The sequence below is a fragment of the Phoxinus phoxinus genome (assembly GCF_949152265.1).
Source record: "Phoxinus phoxinus genome assembly, chromosome: 4".
In the NCBI taxonomy this organism is placed as follows: domain Eukaryota; kingdom Metazoa; phylum Chordata; class Actinopteri; order Cypriniformes; family Leuciscidae; genus Phoxinus; species Phoxinus phoxinus.
In genome coordinates, this window is record NC_136879.1 from 19,940,512 (window position 1) to 19,961,609 (window position 21,098).

The following is a 21,098-nucleotide window of genomic DNA, read 5'->3' on the forward strand; positions in this document are numbered from 1 at the left end:
TCTCTAGATGTGATGGGTGGAGCTTGATGTCCAGCTCCCCCTCTCTGGATGTAATGGGTGGAGCTTGGCATCCAGCTCCCCCTTTCTGAATGTAATAGGTGGAGCTTGAAAGTCCAGCCACACCATGACCTTGATTGCATTTCACAAATACTTCGTAAGTAGACGTAGAACCATTGGCACTGGTGGTCTCTAGTCTCTAGTATGATGGTCTCGTCTTATCTCACAATACTTTTGAGAAATGCTTTTGGCTCTGCAGTGAGCAGCACATTACAAGCAAGCAGTGAAAGGTGAAAAAAACAAGACAGAAGAAATTAAATAAATACAACCAAATGGTATGTCAACTAGAAGTAACAATATGATTTAATCAAATTAAATAGTCAGGTACAAAATCAGTAGAAAACATTTTTTTTTTTTTTATCTTTAAATCTCTAAAAAAAAAAATTTTTTTTAGATATACAATTCATAATGATACATCAGAGTGTCATGTACAGGCAGGTGAAGATGAGGCGAGGCAAAATGATCTAATACAGCTTAAACATATAATTAAATAAAACAAAAGAGTAATATCCAATAATGAGAAATAAAGGAAACAGTGTGTTAATGCACATTCAACACTAAAATAACTGAAATAACTAAGGGCAACAAAATAATGAACTGAATATAAAACAGGTGTGAGATAATAAATGAACCAATTAATCACCATGGCAACCAATGAAAACATACTTAGTAACAAAGGAAACACAGGAAATAATGAAGACAAACTAAAAGTCCTTGAACATGAAACTGAAACAACAGAACGTGACACAGAGCATTGTTTTCTTAACCAACTTGCCCAACAGAACTGGAATTACTAAGATATATGCATATAGTATATAAAGGTAAGTTAAGTAAAGTCTATAAAATAAATATGGTTTGAAGTCAACTTGAAGTTTGAAGCCCATTTTAGTTGTTTGATGTACAGCATTTTCATCAGATATTTCCATACATGTTGAGTTCATCCATGTTGGTATACTCAGCATCACAATCATAATTCTTAATGGAATATTTCAAGACAAAACAGGGAGCCAGACATCAATCAATAACATATTTTAGTAAGCATTTGTCATATGATCGGAGCATGTTTTCCATAGTGCAACAATGTGTAAATAATATACTCACATTGTAGGATTTTGGGTCACTGATGTGCATGGTGGGGAAAAAAAATGTGGTTATTCCACTTAAATATAACAAATATATTTCTTTTTTTTTTGTGTACATTTTTTTTATATTGAACTAAAAAAACCCGGAACATCTACTAATTAACAATGCATGTAAGTCTTTCAGAGACTTATAAGGGTTCAAGTGTACTGTACCTCTTTGGTGATGGCATATGAGGTTTGGAGAAAGGTTTGTTTCCTGTCACCGTACATACATCTTTTGACCTGGGGACAGATGTTATGTCAAACTTTCTTCATGAACTTTCCGCCCTTTTTTATTTCAATTCTTTCTTTTATTTCCTCTTTGATTTTACCTCCAGTCAAATGCTTTTCATTAACCTAATTGCTGGATGTTGACTAAAAGTGATAAACATCAGTGCATAATATCAATGTGAATTTTCAAAATGATCTACTGTTACATGATATATCTTTTAAAAGAAGGTATAGAAAATAAAATGATTAAAGACCATCTCATCAAGCAGCAAAAGAGCAAGAGTAAATGCAAAAACATATTTTATCTAGATAAGCACTGCTTATCATCCAATGAACATCTATAAAGCCAAATATGGTAACTGATATGGCAACTTATTAGAAGTCATCTACTTTGTTCTCAGAATAACACTTTAGCATTTGCTAAAAACACGGCTTAAATTTAGACATTTTTGACTTAAAGGGTTAGTTCACCTAAAAATGAAAATTCTGTCATTAATTACTCACGGTTGTAAGGCAGTTTTTTCCCTTCAATGTTACATTTTATTTTGTTCTAATAAGCCTTGTTGAAGAAGGCCTTTAAAGTTGTAGACTTTATCTTTAGATAATACTTTTAAGAAGTCATCCATCCATCGATTCCATTATTCAAACCACTTTATTATTATTAGGGTCACGGGGAGCTGGATCCTCACCCAGCGTCTGGAGCCATAGGCGAGGAAACAGGATGGATGGCCAGTCCATCACAACACAGAGATTTTAAGAAGTCATTTGATAATTTCTCTTGTCAAAATGAATCTCTCTTTAAATATGAGGTGAAAATCAGCATAACTTCATGTTACTTCAGCATAATCAATGACACCCCCATGTGGCTCAAACTTATTCTTTCCATTGGCTCGATTTACCCCTCATTGGGGGCATGTTGAGCCAAGAGACCACTTTTTTTTTTCAAAGTTTATTATTTATTCAAATTGGTTATTCACAAGGATTCACCACATCCTGCAATTTATGTAGAGGTTTTAGTTGGACACATTACAGTAATACGCTCATTTTCAAGACAAATTGGCTCAACTCATCCACTCTCTGCTATTCTCTTACCAGAAACCACAGCGACAGTGATCAAAGTAATATCAAAGATGGTGTCGTCCATAAAACTACAAATCACTTTTGATACGACAAGAGTCCAATCAAGCCGTGAGTTCATCCGTCAAATATTCATTAACTGACGTTTATATCTGGGTGGAGAGCATTTGACTTGCATGTAGATCACAAAACTGACAGGAGTGGCTCCAGTGGAGAGCAAAGACTGGATCTAAAACCTTTAGATAACACACAGCTCATATCTCCATCGCTGTAAGTTACAGAAAACCAGAGGTGGGTAGTAACGAAGTACATTTACTTCGTTACATTTACTTGAGTATTTTTTGGGAAAATTTTTACTTTTAAGAGTAGATTTAAATGTGGGTACTTTTACTTTAACTCGAGTACATTTCTAATAAAAAAAAAGGTACTTTTACTTCGTTACGTTGAGCGACGTTCCTCTCGTTACTTTATTTTAATGCAATACGTGTTGTTAAATGCGTAGTTTATTCCAAGCGCGCTGTATCTTTTTTTTGGGGCATGAGCGATGCTCAATTCACAAATGAATCACTCTTTTGAGTCGATTCTGTTCAAAAACTTCATCAAACAAGTGGTCAGATCTGTCTAAATCGGTTCGCGAATCAGTTTGTATTATCTGTTCAGTTTCCTGCACACACTGAATCGTCTGAAGCACTTTCAATTCACACTCGACTCGGAGTCGTAACAGGAAGATTTAAGAACATCAAGAGCGTTGGATGAAGTGGCCGTGGACCTACAGTACAGTCAAGTGAAAGCAAATCTGCAAATGCATATTTTTTGCCAGCGATGAAGATCTTTATTAGTTGAACATCTTCGTAAGCTGTCTGTGAATGAATGATTCCACAGGACGATATTCGATTTAATTTAATTCAGGTAATATATTTTACAACCAAACAGATTATTACGATATGATAGCACTACTTCAAAGTATGACATTACCCATTTTTTTGGACATATACATTACTTTAAACAATAAATAAGCTACCATTGTCCACATATGAAATGAACACCGCCATCCCGCGGTAATGTGTGCATATTGCGCAGTGGCGTGCGAACTCAACTTGAAAACGAATGCCTTTGCCTGCCTTAGACACTGTTGCATTTTGGAAAAGAGACAGAAGAAGATCCGTCGATGTGCATTTGATCGTTGTTTGTGTTCAGGTGTTCAGTAGCGGTCAGCGCGAGCACATGTGAAGAGTTTTAACTCTTTCTTCTCGGTGTCAATGTTTCCCTTTACATGCCTTTAAATGCAAAACTCTGCAGATTCACTATATTTCGACATTGTCTAATAATCCAACTGTAGTTGTATAAGTTACTATTATACAAACCAAAGGACAGGCAATGATTTTCGGTCTACAGATGGCAGAAATAATGCTTGTCTATTCTGTTTTTGTGGCAAAGATAGCCTATCTAATTATGATAATAATCATTTAAATAAAAAATATCTAAATAATATCATGTTTTATATATATATCATATATATAGGCCTATGATCCGAAGTAACTAGTAACTAGCTACTTGAATAGTTTTCTCATTGGTTACTTTTTTACTTTTACTCAAGTAACTATTAAGATTATTACTTTTACTTTGAGTAAATATTTCTATAAGTACTTGTACTTTTACTTGCGTACAGTTTTTGGATACTCTACCCACCTCTGCAGAAAACCCACAACACATGGGAGACGTATTTTTGCAGTGCAGAGCGTCTCTCGCGCACTGTATGACATGACAGACTAGTTGTCAAGTCCGGATCCGTTCTGTTCACACAGCACATGTTTTACAAGAATGACAAAATGTACGGGTGTGTTTTCGGTTAGTATGCGGTTGTCACTTAGAACCCATTATTAATTGTGTGTGAAGGTAACTGTATTAAGGACCATATTAAGGACTCAAATACAAAACTTACAACTGTATTCTCCTTCTGCGTGAACCTGGCCTTTGGGAACCTCTGGTCTAAAGTAACATACAAAGAGTTACCTTTGCCGCTTCTTGAATATGATGACTCCAGGAATTATGCAAGCAAGGAGTAACACAAGTAAAGGTGCCAGGATGTACAGACCAATAGTCTTCAGTTCAGTAAGCAATGAGTCTGCCTCAATGAATGGGGCTAAAAGGATTAAACATTATTATTAGCATACAACTGAAAATATCATAACTAAAAGGCAAGGCAATGATGTAAGCGGGAGCTAGAGGGAAAAACAAAGCGCATGCTTCTATTCTGGAGTGTAAGGAAATATGAATGAAGAGACATGAGAGATCACACACATCATACAAGATGCTAAAATATCACTTACATTGCACATGCAAAACAACAGATGCCGTAATGTCTTGTCCAGATAATTTTCCAGTGCAAATCAGTTTCTTCCCATGGTCATCTTTTGAACCCAGAAAGGTTATGGTGGAATAGGTGACACGATCTAAACCAGAAAGTTTGTTACTGTCATTTGAGACTGTCATGTTCTCATAGTTCCATGTGATGGTTGGAGTCTCCCTCTGGCAGGAGTGATAGACATAACAAGTGAAGTTCTTTGCGACGCCCTCTGTGACTTCTGCCAGTTCAGGCTCAATCGTTATTTTATGATGAACACCTGCAATTGAACTGAGATGTAATAGGTATTTTAAAGTGAACCTAATAGCACACAAAGCAGTTCATATTTGTGTTTACTCACATTTGGCACTTTTGTCGTTTGTAGCTGTCACTGTTATGCCACCATAATGTGTTACAGAACACCTAATAGTAACATTTTCTGATTTTACGACACCTGTGCGTGTCAGAGTGATTTTCCACAGGCCATCTTCAATATGCTCATTTTTTAATTGGTCAGTTCCTTCAGTACCGTTCAGAATGATGTTTGGTTTGCTGTATGGACATGTGTGGAAAGTCGAACATGCTACTGTTATGGGTTCACCCGTCCTTTCACCTCCATAAATACTGATGCTGGGCTGCTGTGGACTTGCTACAATTAACGAAAATGTCATAATCAGTCAACACACTCTCATAACCAGATCAAGAGACCAAATTATTTACATACCATCAACTACAATTGTGGAGGTGATGTCATAAAATGCGTAGGTGCGCCATCCAACATTTTCAGGGTCAATCCATGCATACAATGTCTCCCCATGATGGGTGTGTTCCAGTTTCTTGATCAGCAGACTGCAATCCCTACTTGAGTTCACATATAAATCAGTTTTTCCTCTGAACTTTTCAATGACTTTGTTTGGATACCATGGATCATAAACTAAAGGATAACCTTTAGAGACCCACTGATACCACACAACTCTACGTGGGTCTTTGGGTGGATATGATGTGTAAGAGAAAGAACATGGTATAACCAGACAGGAACCTTGGAGGCCGTGAATGTCTTTCGGCATTTTCACTTCCCATGCTAAAGTATCAAACAGCAGAACACCTGTGGGACAAAAGTGGGAGCCATTAGCATGGCTGTGTGTTTATTTAAAGTCGGCATGAAATCAAAATTGACCCTATTTACTTTGTTTGCGGATATTACTCGTCTTGTGGTAAACAATTAATCCGTGCAAGTTAATACACGGGAAAAAATTGTTTGCCGAAGTTATCTTTAATCAAAGTCTGAAAAGTTACTTCCGGGTCTGAAATGAGTCTTTTTCTGATGACATAGGCTTGACAACTTGGGTTGGTTAAACGCTTAACCACTCCCCTCAAACCGTTACTCTGCTATGGGCGAGAGATGGAGAGGAGGAGCGCTGAAGTAAAACCCTGCCCTCTGTTCAATATTCCGTTTCACTCGGAAATGCGTCACAACACTTGAGAAAAGTCGTTTGCAACTTCCGGTTCACGCAGACTTTAAGCTGGCATTTATTCAGCATTTCATTTCACTCATATTGTTTTCTGTTAGTTATAGTACACTGAACTTAGTTTGAACAAGTGTCAGTAGATTCAGCTCTTTGTAACTGCTGTAAACTTTTACTGTAAAGATGTATGGCTTATTGTATGTTTGGTTATGATTTTTAAATCTTCTCATTGTTAATTTGACCTTTGATTTTTTTTAAATGAACCTAGGGGTTAATAAAACGTGGGTACCGAGTAGACCGTTCTCGGGATGTTTTCATGCTAATCGAATGTACCCAGTTTTAGCTCGAACCACTGATTAGCTTATAATGCTAGTATATAGGGCATAGAGTAAGTCTGGTGAGAAATGATTCGCGCAAACATTCATTCATTCATTTTCATTTCTCTTTCATTCTTTTCATGAAAATTCATTGTTTGTACTAATCACATACAATTCATTTAAATTTTTCCTTTACATTTCCATGATCAGAAAAGGAGCAGATGGAAGTCATTTTGGAAGTCAACATGAAAGCATTGACGATGATCGTCCCTTTGAAAACAAAACTCAGCCACTGCATCTTCAGCGGTTTAGATTTAGAAACATCAAAATGACTGCTGTGTTCGTTATTACACCCAAGAGCAGAACACCACAATCGCTTAGATGCCATTCTGCTCCAGCGTATCAACAATGGCGGACTATGATGACAGCTCGCTCAGGGCGGGTCTGTGTTGAAATGCTGCTGTCAATTAACAATCGTGGGAGGGGCGTCCAACCGTGTGACGTCACATGGTCAGACAGCTCGATTTGAGACAGGGGAAAACATATAAGGAGATTTAAAAAAAAAAAACACAGGATGAATTTGTATCATTATATGATGGTTGTGTACAGGCACTGCCAACACACATTTCAGTACAATCAACTTGTAAAAGTGCACGTACCATTATATGACCCCTTTAACAGTAGACAATCAAATAATAAATGAGAAATAATAATAATTCATCCATAATCAGAATCAAAAGTTTAATAAAGAAACATAACATGAACAGTTAAAATCACTTCTAATATTTCATGTGGTCTTCGGGTGATTTTGACCCGGAGAAGATTTTCTTTTTCCCGGAAATACTAGTTTATGTTATCGCATTGTACTGAAACTTAGTGACTTTGTTCGCAAAGGGTATGACTACTTCTCAAATGTTTTTGGACAATTTTCTTACTTTTTTAGTGGGGGGTTTGTCACCTTGTTACACTTGTGGTCTTCCCGGGTCAAAATGAACGGCTTACAAAATTTGCTTATAAATCTCTCATTATACTATATTATCACCCAATATTGGATTCAATCTTTTTGTCAACTTGTTCTCGTTCAATTAGGACTGGTTTTATATTTCTATTTGCATCTGATTAATCATAGGCCTCATTTATCTGAGAGTAGGCATCACATTTTTTAGTAAAAACATTATTTTTGAATATTTTTGGAAATATTAAATTAAATATGAAGGAAATTGGCACTGTTGATCACACTAGTCTATTTAATTTTTCATCAGGAAGTTTTTTTTTTGAAAAACTTTTATTTTGTAAAAAATGGCACATAGTCACACTTGTGGTCTTCCCAGGTCAAAATGACCGGCCTATAAAAAAATTCTTATAAATCACTGATTATGCTATCACCCAATATTGGATTCAATCTTTTTGTCAACTTGTTCTCGTTCAATTAGGACTGCATCTGATTAATCGTAGGCCTCATTTATCTGAGAGTAGGTATATAATTTTTTTAGTAAAAAAAATATTATTTTTGAATATTTTTGGAAATATTAAATTAAATATGAAGAAAATTGGCACTGTTGATCACACTAATCTACTAAAATTTTTCACCAGGAAAAAAGTTTTGAAAAACTTTTATTTTGTACAAAATGGCACAGAGTTACACTTGTGTGGTGTTCCAATGAGCCATTGAGGGCCATTGTTTCAATGGGCCATTAAAAAAGTGAATGGTAGAGACTGAAAATAAGAGAAACATTTAGTTTTCAGGAGCGTGTTAATGTATGTGCATGTGTGCTTGCAAACATCGAGCCCTTGGACGTGTTCATGTGTGGATACATGCATACACACACACACACTACCAAACACACACACACACACACACACACACACACACACACACACACACACACACACACACACACACACACACACGTTAAAATACACAAACTGTTTTGAGTATTCTTTTTCTTTTTCACGGAGAGAAACGTACTCGGTTACCTAACGTAACCTCGGTTCTCTCTAGAAGAGGGAACGAGTACTGCGTACTGAAAGTACGCACCGGGTAAAGTCTCTTTGCTCGAGATATTGAAGCCAAAAATGTATCCTTACATTTGTATACATTGTCAACGCAGTGCAGCAGCAGTCAGACCTAGAGCGGTCTGTCTCGCGCGCTCATTGGCTGCCCCGCGGCAACTGCTGCAGCCTACCACTGAGCTCCTGGCGTGACGTCACGCTTCGCGCCCTCACGCGTCAAAGCCCGCCAAAACGGGGGTGGCTTAGCGTATAAAAGGTAGCTTGAGGCTGCAAAACAGTGTTTTTCATCGCTTGAAGCGAAATGAGCTCGTTGCGCGACACGGCAGGGAACGCAGTACTTGTTCCCTCTTCTAGGGAGAACCGAGGTTACGTTAGGTAACCGAGTACGTTCTCTTACGAGAGGTTCTCTCGTACTGAAAGTACGCACCGGGAACCCCTGGTCAACGCCGTGTGCGCTAAGCAGTCACTACATGAATCCCAAGGGGGGACGCCCCAGGCCAACAGAGTGGGCTCGCACATGTACATAAGCACTTTATAAGGGGATACACATACAGAGCGGCACCGCCGGTCTTATATTGAACACATCTACCCTTGTAGCGCACTTCACCAAGTAAGTCGTTTAGGACTTTTTTAGACTGAAAGAAGTCTAGCCTGTAGGGCGGGGACTTCTAGGTTGTAAAACCTAACAAATGTAGACGGGGAGGCCCAGCCTGCCGCCGTACAAATGTCATGAATAGAAATCCCGCTGGACCAAGCCCATGAAGAGGCCATGCCTCTGGTGGAGTGAGCTCTAACGCCCAAAGGGCATTGCAGGTCTTTTGACGCGTAAGCCACAGCAATAGCGTCCACTATCCATCTGGATAGGCTGTGTTTCGAGGCGGCGAGACCCTTGGTGCGCCCACTGAACGAAACAAAAAGCTGCTCCGAGCGCCTGAAGGCGTCGGAGCGCGTGACGTAAATTCTCAGCGCTCTGACAGGGCAAAAGAGGTTCGCATCGACCTCGCTGCCTGATGCCGGCAAAGCTGAGAGTGAAATGATCTGCGCTCTGAACGGGGTGCCGATCGCTTTGGGGATATAGCCATGTCACGGTTTAAGGACGACTTTAGAGTCATTAGGTCCAAACTCGAGAAACGCAGCGCTCACAGAGAGCGCGTGTAAGTCACCCACACGTTTAACTGATGCCAGAGCAATCAGAAACGCGGTTTTGAACGCGAGGTACTTCAGATCCACAGAGTGTAACGGTTCAAAGGGATGTGCTTTCTGGGCCTCTAAGACCAAGGAAAGATCCCAGATAGGAACCGAGGGGGGCGGTAGGGGATTCATCCTCCTGGCTCCTCTAAGGAAGTGGATGATGAGCTCATTCCTTCCTATCGCCTGGCCGCGCGTCGACTCGACGAACGCTGCGATGGCCGCGACATATACTTTGAGTGCCATTTTGGAGATGGCGGGCAAAGGTGCACTGCGACCGCCTCTTCCACTGGGGGAATCCGGCTGTAGCCTTTTTCGACGGCTCCGTCCACGTGGGAGAGAGTTGAATAAGCAGGGGAGCGAAGTCTCGCGGAGAATGGAGCGTTCCACGATTTAGAGAGCTCGGTGTGGAGCTCTGGCAGGAAGGGTGCTGACCTAGAGGCAGGCGCTAGGCGGCGGCTAGGAAGGAAGCACCCGTCGAGCCTGTTGGGCGCGGGCGCCAATCCAGGCCTAGCTGGCCGACGGCCACAAAAAAACGTACCTTGATCAAATGATCTGATGAAGAACATAACGCGCATTCGTGTGTGTGTGTGTGTGTGTGTGTGTGTGTGTGTGTGTGTGTGTGTGTGTGTGTGTGTGTGTGTGTGTGTGTGTGTGTGTGTGTGTGTGTGTGTGTGGATGAATATTAGATGGAGTTCAGGGTAGGATCAAGTTTCTCTCTGTGAAAAAGAATGTGTGTAATTCTCAAAACAGTTTGTGTGTTTTAACGTGCGTGTGTGTTTGGGTAGCGTGTGTATGCATGTATCCACACATGCACACGTCCAAGGGCTCGATGTTTGCAAGCACACATGCACATGTGTACTTGAACATAATGAACATGCTCCTGAAAACTATTTTTTTCTCTTATTTTCAGTCTCTCCCATTCACTTTTTTAATGGCCCATTGAAACAATGGCCCTCAATGGCTCATTGGAACAACACAAGTGTAACTCCATAACTGCCATTTTGTACAAAATATTTTTTTTTCAAAACACACTTTATAGTGAAAAATTAAAGTAGACTAGTGTGATCAATACTTTTTCTTCATATTTTATTTAATATTTCCAAAATTATTCAAAAATAATGCTTTTCTTACTCAAAAAATGTGATGCCTACTCTCAGATAAATCAAGCCTATGATTAATCAGATGCAAATATAAATATAAATCCAGTCCTAATTGGAAGAGAACAAGTTGACAAAAAGATTGAATCCAATATTGGGTGATAATATAGCATAATGAGTGATTTATAAGTTATTTTTTATAGGCCGGTCATTTTGACCCGGGAAGACCACAAGTGTGACTATGTGCCATTTTGTACAAAATACAACTTTTTTTGGTAACACTTTATTTTGATGGTCCCTTTTGAACATTCTGTTAACTATAAGTAACTGTGCAACTACATGTCAACTAACTCTCATTAGAGTATTAGTAGAATGTCTGCTTAATATCTGCAAACTCTTTATTGTGATGCACCTCCAACAGACATTCTACTGACTATAAGTAACTTTGCAACTACATGCCAACTTATTCTAACCCTACCAGTCTACTAATGCTCTACTAACACTCTAATGATAGTTAGAAGACATGAAGGGGCAATGTTACTTATAGACTGGCGCCGTTGTACTGTGGCTGCCGTCGCATCATCCAAGTGGATGCTGCACACTGGTGGTTGAGGAGAGACCCCCTGATACGATTGTAAAGCACTTTGGGTGTACAGTAGTACATATGAAAGCGCTATATAAATTCCTCATTCTATTCTATTCTATTCTATTCTATTCTTCTTTTGCTTATCAGAACAGGGCTAAGTTCCTATATCGCATCAAGCAGACACTCAAGACACATATATATATAGCTTTCATGGTTTCATTCTCCCCATACCCTGTACGTGTCAGAAAGTTGATGATCTCAATGCAATGCACAAGAAAGAAACTGCCCCGATTTGCAAGATGTTTATCGAAGATAACATTTGTTTAGCACTATAACTGAGGCATTTGAGCTATACTTGTGGTCTGTCATTTAGAAACGTTGTGGTTTTCGCCCCCACCTCACCGCAAGTACAAAAGTTGGTAACACTTTCTTTTGATGGTCCCTTTTGAACATTCTGTTAACTATAAGTAACTGTGCAACTACATGTCAACTAACTCTCATTAGAGTATTAGTAAACTGTCTGCTTAATATCTGCAAACTCTTTATTGTGATGCTCCTCCAACAGACACTCTACTGACTATAAGTAACTTTGCAACTACATGCCAACTTATTCTAACCCTAACCCTACCAGTCTACTAATGCTCTACTAACACTCTAATGATAGTTAGAACACATGAAGGTGCAATGTAACTTATAGACAACAGAATGTGTTAAAAGGACCATCCAAATAAAGTGAAACCCAAAAGTTCACCCACGGCCAATCAGCTACATTGAGGCATAAAGATTAATAAAAGAAAAGCATTACCCTAGTGAAAAATAAATATACTCAAATATATTTTATGCTAAGTATACTACAATACATTTACATATTTGAATGTACTTAATATTAATACACTGCAATTGTACTTTTAGTATATTAAATTGGTACACTTAAAGTCTGATAAATTGGAACAACTAATTTTGTACTTTATCTACTTTAGTTTTTCAGAAATAGTTCTGATTTCCAAAGATAATACATGCTAAAGTGGAACTATTGCAAGTATACTTTAGGTACACTTTAAATATTTTGCATTGAAAGACTGATGTTATACAGAGATATACTAATATACGTAAATTTCGATAATTTAATAAATAATAATACGTAAATGTAATATTATGAAATTGTGAACAATGCATTGTGCAATAAAGTTTAAATATAACATTTATATCTGTAAGTTTCAAGCGAAATGCCAGTAAACATGTTAATGAATTTGTAGTTAACTGTTGTACAGTATTATATCAAGTGCAATGCAATTACCATGCCTACTTTTCTATTCTAAACACCTTTTTGTTACAGATATTTAGCCATTGTACTGCATATAATGCATTGTGTACAATGTTGTTATTTTGTTTCTAAGAAATACCTTATACTGTATTGGCAGATATGTACAGTAATTAATAGTTATTTATGTGTGTGTGCCTATACCCATGAGAAGGAGGAGCAGAAGTGTGCATATGTGTGTGTGCTCAAGGACACAAAGAAATGAATGCTTTAGCATAAGTTCTGCCGGGAAGACTTAATTGTTACGTCGCTGTACCTTTATCTATCCAATCACATTCCAATACGCGTGGTATAAAAGATCGGTCACTTACTCATGTCTGAGTTCGCAGATGCTGACGCTCCAATTCACCACCATCCTCCCCTCCACCTCCAAGTCGAATCCTCCCCTCCATCCTCCCCACCACCACCAGGATGGTCCCTTCCATACCTCACAGGGGGTCGGCTGCGCCCCTGCCTTGATCTTCAGGCAGGATATGCAGAGTCCGGACCCTCAGACTGCGAGCTACGGACGGGGCCTACGCCAAAGAACTTTATTGCTTGCTGGGTTGTTAATAAATGGATAATTGTCACCGTATTTACTCTCCCAAGTCTTTCTGGTAGAACTGTGGTTCTTGCATAACCCCTGGGTCGGAACTACCCTCGTGCAATTCCTTGAGCGCCGTGGCATGGTAGACCTGCAGGAGCGCCATGGCATGCAGGGCGGAGGTTCTCCACAGGCTGAGTAAGCTTTGTCCGCGAGAGCGGATGAGGACTTACACGCCCGGGAGGGGAGACGTGGATTTCCGCGCCAGGAGGTAGCGGTCTTGGGACACAGCTGCATCGCCACAGACCGCTCCACCGGGGGGATTTCCACGTAACCCTTAGCTGCTCCGCCGTCGAGGGTAGTGAGGGAGGAAGGGGCACCAGAACAGTTTCGGGCAGAAAAAGGTGCCGTCCACACTCTGGTAACCTCTGCACTTCCAGAAAGAAAGGCACTGGATCCACCTCTTTCGAGGTAACGGAGTCTCGACCGTAACGCCACGATGGTCATGTTCCCGCAATGAGAACATGAGTCATCCATGAGCGCCATTTCAGCGTGCCTATAGCCCAAGCACGTGATCAGAGGTGGAAAGTCCAGGGGTCAGAAAGTAAAAGTCCTGCCATATGTTTATTCCCCCCATGAACTCAGTCAGCTGATTTCACTAATTAGTTATATCTCCTGCTGAAAAACTGTGCTAATTAGCAAATCCAGGTGATTGGAACAAAATACTGAGGAGGACTTTTACTTTCTGAACCTGGACTTTCCACCTCTGCACGTGATACAGCGATTATGCCCGTCAGCCGGAGTCAAACATTGAACGCATCCAGAAACACACGATCTGAATGACATCTTGAAAAAGACGCAATGTTAGCTCTTTTAGAAGTGCTCTGAGGTGCTGAAACGCACAGGGAGATAGCCGCGGTGTGAGCACTCACTCTCAGTGTCACCAACACCAAACACAGAGGCCTCCTCGCAGAGACTTGTAGATTAACGTTGGTAGAAATTTTGCAGGAGTTAGGAACAGCATTCACTGTCTGGCTCCGAAGCGAAAGACAAGAATGCGAATGCACCTTCTGCTCGTTATATGCTCACACCGCGATGCACAGCAGCTGGTGCAATTATCGTATGCCAATATGCATTGGCTCGTTTTATTTCACTCGAAGTAGATAGGCTCTCGCCAGCGATCTCCATTTGTCAGAATCACTTCTGACTCACGTTGTAGTGATCTGACAAAGGGGAACCCAGAGCTGAAGACAAGAAAACCCAGAGCTGTCTACACCTTTGACTCTAAGGCTGCATTTACACTGCAGATCTTGTTGCCCAATTCCGATTTGCTGATTTTTTTGACGACCCGCTTACACCATCTTTTAAAAGTGACCTGTATCCGATATTTGCATTTACACTATACACTGCCGAAACAACCCAATATAGACGTTCTGACCCGAAAAATTAAGTAAAACAGCGCGATATGTATATGTGTATATGCGATATGTGTAATGTCAAGTAAAAAAAAAAAACATTCTGATTAATTTCGGGTGGGTCGCGGGTGGATATGATAAATCATTATTAACGAAAATATTAACTACATTCTCTAAAATATGAGCATGTTCCATTCCAGTTTAAGTTTCAAGGTAGTAAAGCCTGTTTATGCCATTTAAGAAAATGAAATTCTGTCAAATAAATTTAGTTTGAAAGAAATGTTAATTTAAAAGCAGTGCTCATTCAGTGTATTATACCAGAGATGCGCACATCAACCGTCGCCGTTGAAGGTAATGATAATCAATTTATCCTCACGCATTACAACACATAAGAATAATAGTAATTTGACCAACGGGTGTGGATACTTAAATCAGATAAAATTATTGGTGCGGGTGAGTGGCGGGTGGATGATTTGTTTTTGGCTGCGGATTCGGGTGACGTTGGACCTCATCCGTACATCTCAAATTTTTGTGTTTTACTTTCCGCACTATTTTCAAAGGTCAGCAAAACATTGGTTTCGTAAGGCGGAGAAAAACTCCACTGTGTTGAGCCTTCGTCCTCCATCGCGCCAATGATAAGTCATGCGATCACCATCTGAGTTGACGTCCCCTTTTTAATGACGTAGTACGACTCGCATTTACTGGGTTGGGGAATATCCGATTTCTCTGCTTACATGGCAGACGCAAATGCACGTATCCGATTCATATCGGATTTATTTCCACATATGACTGAGGCCTGAAACCGATCTGAGAATATCGGAATCCATGTGATTTTTTCCTGCTTACATGTTCTTCGCCGGTCATATCTGATCTGTGCCACGTGAGAGAAAAAAAATCGGAATTGGGTCACTTGAACCATGCAGTGTAAATGGGCCGTGATTATTTGCCTTCATATTTTTGAAAAAAGAAAAGTAACCAATTAAAAGATATTTGATTGATTACAATAACTGCCCAACAAGGCTTGATTTTTCAAAGACATTATACAAGAACATATATTACAGAGAAGTTTGCTGACCGAATTGTAAGTAATTTATATTTAATTTATATAATTTAGGCCAGACTCAACTTACTTTATCTAACCTGAGAATCATAAGAAATAAGGTTAATGGAGTTAAGATCAAAGTACACTGCAAAACAATAAATGTATTTTAAATACATTTTGGTATCGTTTATTTTAGGGAACAGATGCTAAGGGCAGAAAAAGACAACCTTTGGCTACAGTGTAAATGTAACAATGAGCTATTTGCAAATACAATTAATTTGTAAAATATTTAAGTAATAAATATTTAAGTAATAAATCAGAAATGTATTTTTGTTTAATCCTCTGTTGACCTGTTATGATTAAATGTAGGCTACAACACAATGAGCTGTATTTGAGTTCTACATGTTGGGTATACAAACAGTATAGATAAAAGTTTATAGGAAAGGTGTTTTGAATTGCAAAAAAAAAATAATAATAATAATAATTCACAATCATGAAGTAAGCTTAATAATTATGACCTTTAACTTGTCAATAAGTTAACCTTAAATATCAGATATTGTTTAATTAAATTCAAATCAATTTATGTTGCATGGTTGCAAAGCAGCTTAAATATAGAATGTAGTTACAAAAGTAAACATATGTAAATATGACAAATAATGAAAACAAAATATGGTCAGTTTGAAATGGTGTAAGAAATGTAGGCCTGCCTGTATCCGATAAATAAATAAAAAGACCTTTGGGCTGTCAAAATATGATTAATTATTAAACAAATTATTAAAATAATCCTGAACAGTCCTCAAAAATTACACAAAAAGTTGTCAAATAAATTCAGAAATGTTACATACATAAAAAGTAACAACATAAACTGTATTAAAATAATTACAATCCATGCGTCACGTTGCGCACGTTCACATTCTTCCAACGAATGAACTGTCCGTGTTTTAGTGCGTGAACAAGAATAAAACTAATATTATGCCGGCTTCCTTCAGCGCTAATGAAAGATCATGTCAGGAGGTAAGCAAAATATTATTGCAGAAGACATTTAATGTTGTGTCTGCTGGCTTTATTTCTTTAACAGCTTCAATTTAAACGCACTTTTGTACAGGCCGTTTCGCGTTTATTTTCACACACCGCTTACTGTGCATATATTGAGATTTTTCACAGCGATTCGATTTTTTATCTGAACTTGTAACAGTAAAGAAAGAACACAAAGTAACCCCAGTTTTGCGTGATTCACATCTGCGTGAGGGCGCCACTGGTAAAACTCGTGCATTTGTGAGCATGCGACTCGGGCGACCTGGGTTCAAATCCAATCCATTGTGGTTCCTATAGCACAGCAATGTACATACATCTGTTCTCATTGTCTCACTGATGTTATGGATAAGCGAGTTACTGGTATGCTGGAGTTTGTCTGTAGAAGGCAAATTCTCAAGCATTGCCATTATTTATAAAGTTCAATTTATGTACATTTCTGTTCAATTTTATTAATACATTTAAACATGTATTGTTACAGAAAATAACCAAAAGATATCTAAAAGAGAAAAACAGGCACTGTACCTTGGAAAAGTAAATGAAGTAACAGCTGTGCTTTCATGTTCCTTGGTCAATACAAAGACAAAATCCAAAATTACATGCTAATAATGGTTAAAATTAATGAATTTCCAGCATTCTGTACATCATTGCTCAAAGTTTACACTTAAATTTCAGTTTTCATAAATACATTTTTATTTTTTCCTCTCACTTCAAACTTCTTCTAAAGCATTTTTTCATTCTTACCTTCTTAGTAGTTCTCTGTAGAGGACTGGGAAAATAACCTACTTCCAAGAAGAGAAAAATTAAAATAAGAGAAGTGAACAAGGGTGTTTTTCATAAAGATTAGCTTAGCACATTTGTTGCTGTGAGGCTGACACCCACCAAGATGAAAAAAAGATTTCCTTGTCGAGGCTCATCACACCAAAGACGTGACCTCAGTCAAATATAGTATTTCCTGACAAGAAACACCACCATTTGTGACTCTGACAAAAGGGTCTGCATTACGATCTTTAATATACACAAGGGGTATATTTAAAAAGAAAGCACAAAACATGTTCTGAACCTGCTATTGTGTCAGATAAGGATTATACAAGTTTTTCTTTCACTACTAATTTCTAAGTAATAACTAAGTAATTTATTTCACTATTGTTACAAAGATTATTATTTCTGAGAGCATTTGGTCTAATCACAATCAGTAATTAATTACAGTACAATTTAATTACTGTAGTTGACCTTTTCAAGTTCATAGAAACAGTTTCCCTGCACAATGAAATGCTTACTTTGCCGTTCCACACCAAATGTCATCCAATAACAATATCATACAACAAAAATACACAAAATGAACAGTAAAAGCAATGAAGGCAATAATGTTAAGTGCTTTTCATAATAAGAGCAATAAAAAGATAAAAATTTAAAAAGAGGTGGTGCAGTTCTATATAAAATAATAGAGTTTCAACATACTCCTATCAGCTGTTTAGTAGTCTGATGGCAGAGGGGAAAAAAGAGTTCTTAAATCTGGAAGTCCTGCATTTCACACTTCTGTACCTCCGTCCTGAGGGTAGAAGTGTGAACAGTTCGTGCTGGGGGTGGGAGGGGTCTTTGAGGATGGAAGCAGCTCTTCTGCGGACTCTGCAGTGGTAGATGCTCTGCAGAGAGGGTAGTGGAGTCCTGGTGATCTTCTGTGCAGTCTTCACCACTCTCTGCAGGCGTTTGCGGTCCATAGCAGTAGTGCTACCGTACCACACAGTGATGCAGTTCGTCAGGACACTCTCAATAACGCAGCTGTAGAAGTTTTTGAGGATCTTGGGCGACATGCCAAACCTCCTCAGCCTCCTCAAAAAATACAGCCGCTGTTGGGCCTTCTTGACCAGCTGCGTGATATGAGGTGTCCAAGTGAGGTCCTCACTGATGTGGACACCTAAGTATTTAAAACTGCTCACCCTCTCCACTTTAAGCTTTGACCTCTGATTGTCCTCTTGTTCACAAAGGAATTGACTGGTTCCTCTTCCTTCAATCTACAGGATCCTGCTCTATTCTAATGAATTGTAAATGCTCACTGACACAGTTTGGTTATCTTTTCAAACATATGATTTAGCTGGTGATGCTTCTAGGCTTTATTGATTAACCAGTGAGGCCATTGGATTAAACAATAGTGTAATGTGAATAGTGTAAAAAAAAAAAAAAAAAGAAAAGTGAATGTGTCCATAAACAGCTGGGGAAGTCACATGCCTCTCCATAGAGTGCTGTTTATGCCATCTAGTGGTTACAACATGGTTCTACGCTTTTTCTCCATACTCTCACCAGATGGTGCTAATCTGCTTCAATCATTTTTTTGAAGGCCTAGAGTAGACTCTATATTAAACTAAAATACTGCATAAAAAAATAAAAAAAAATAAAAATTTATAAATTTTTGTATTATTTTCAATGGCAAAAATAGACCATAAATATTGCATACTAATTAATAAATTCAATACAATTCTCTCAAAATACAAAATTAAAAAGAAAAAATATTATAGAACAAAAATAAATTGCATTGGTTTTACTGGAATGGAGGAAATATAATTTTTAGGTGTCCGGTCACTTCTGACCGGGAAGGCCCAGGAGGTGACTCCGAAACGAAGACTTACTGTTATATTATCTGTGCGTATACATAAGAGATTTTAATGTTCTTTAAATATTTTGTTGCATTGTAAAAAGTTTCGGTGCATAGGACGGACCTATCCGCGATCGCTCTCCATGGTTCTTCTGACCAAAGAATCATCATACATGGGTTGCATTTCCCAATAACGTTGTCTCTTAGCACGCTACAAAGACTCTTAAGGTATAACTTAAACTAAAGTAAAGGTATAACTATTAACTAAAGGTATACCATTTCTAGGCGTGTTCCCCGAATCATACCTTAGGAAGCTGCATAAGGTTTATGTGTGCGGTCGTGCGCTTGAGTGCGGCTATCAGGGGCGTAGCACCAAATTCTGGGCCCTGTATACTCTCAATGTCAGTGGGCCCCCTACACATGCCATTGTACGATGCGGGTTAGCAAAATGAAAATTCAATTTTGAATGATTTTTTATTATTATTATTTGAATATTAACAAGTATAAATAGTGTTTAAATCTATAATCAAATCAGATTATAGTAATGACTGGTTCTTTCATTCACCACCTGAATTGATGCATTTGGCCTACTTGTGCTCAAATACCTTTAAACCTTAGGCTACATCGGGTTTGTGTACTAACATTTTGATCCATGATACTGATGCAAGTTTTAAATTAAAAACATTTATTTTTGAACAGGAGAACACGAGACAACTGTACCCTCAGAAACCAATCTAATAAGCTAAGCCTGCCATAATGGGAAAAAAAAAGTCAATTATAAAAAAATAAGTCAAATGAGATGTCGCAGAGATATTAAAGTGTGCTGCATTAAATCTGCTTGTTTTAGCCAAGATTATGCTATAATATATTTTCCTCAACTATATTTTAGTTCCCTGTTAAAGGAATAACCTTTCAGTTTTGTAAATTCCCATTAATTCCCATAATATTCCTGTTAACTCCCATGGAAATATTCCAACTTTGAAAATTCCCAGAATTTTGGAACCCTGTTCATTGGCTTTGATAACATCATGAATTTATTGAGCATTGACTATAGGTTTTAAGCACAGCACTGTGCTGCAATGCTAGGGCTTTTCACCAAACAAAAATGATAATTTGCTTTATTGCTCAAATCAATATTACCTGTGTGCACTTGAGAACACAGTGATATTGGTAGGCACATCTATATGTGCAGAAATATAGGCAGATAATTTATTAAGGAGTTTGAGAATATATCACACATTATAAGCAATAGTAGGGCTAGTAACTTTACACTGTCCTGCCACTATTTCCACCACTCCAATAGCACTAGGCTATAGCACACACATTGAATCAAAAGGCTTACTTATTTAAGGTAAACAAGGAAGCAAGGGGGAGCTCGCCCTTTGAGCAATGATCTCACCTGGTCTTTCCTCATTTCTGCTCTCAGTCTCAGCCTCATCTCCAGAACAGCAGCCAGGGCCAGTGCTGCTACTGGTGTGTCAGAACCACTGGTTGTTTCTGAAACTGGTTAATGTTGGCAACCTGACGTTAGCTGGCCTGGCCCATAATTTATTTACAGCAACAAGCAGCCTGGTTGACAAACTAAGCTAAAGATTTAACATTAGCATACATACATTAGCAGCAGCTGTCTGGAGTTGACTACGTTAACTTTAATTGGATGTAGGTGCATAAC

At 38.5% G+C, this 21,098-nt stretch overlaps 1 protein-coding gene across 4 annotated transcripts; it reads right to left on the reverse strand.

Moving 5' to 3' along the window:
* Window positions 1-343: 343 nt before the first annotated feature.
* On the reverse strand, window positions 344-17,740 carry LOC306997148 (sialoadhesin-like). 4 transcript variants are annotated; one of them, XM_079610274.1, is made up of 9 exons: window positions 17,578-17,722; window positions 17,359-17,399; window positions 5,555-5,935; window positions 5,192-5,479; window positions 4,817-5,110; window positions 4,500-4,629; window positions 1,353-1,421; window positions 1,159-1,177; window positions 344-1,032 (listed from the first exon to the last, which is right to left on the reverse strand). In XM_079610274.1, exons 2-9 carry the CDS (start codon window positions 17,393-17,395, stop codon window positions 970-972), a joined length of 1,281 nt encoding a protein of 426 aa, XP_079466400.1. In that variant the 5' UTR covers window positions 17,396-17,399; window positions 17,578-17,722; the 3' UTR covers window positions 344-969. The 4 variants fall into 4 exon arrangements, with proteins under 4 accessions (XP_079466400.1, XP_079466398.1, XP_079466397.1 ...); XM_079610272.1 differs by having other exon boundaries at window positions 935-1,177; window positions 17,578-17,615; window positions 17,716-17,740; XM_079610271.1 differs by having other exon boundaries at window positions 935-1,177.
* Between the last annotated feature and the right edge of the window lie 3,358 nt (window positions 17,741-21,098).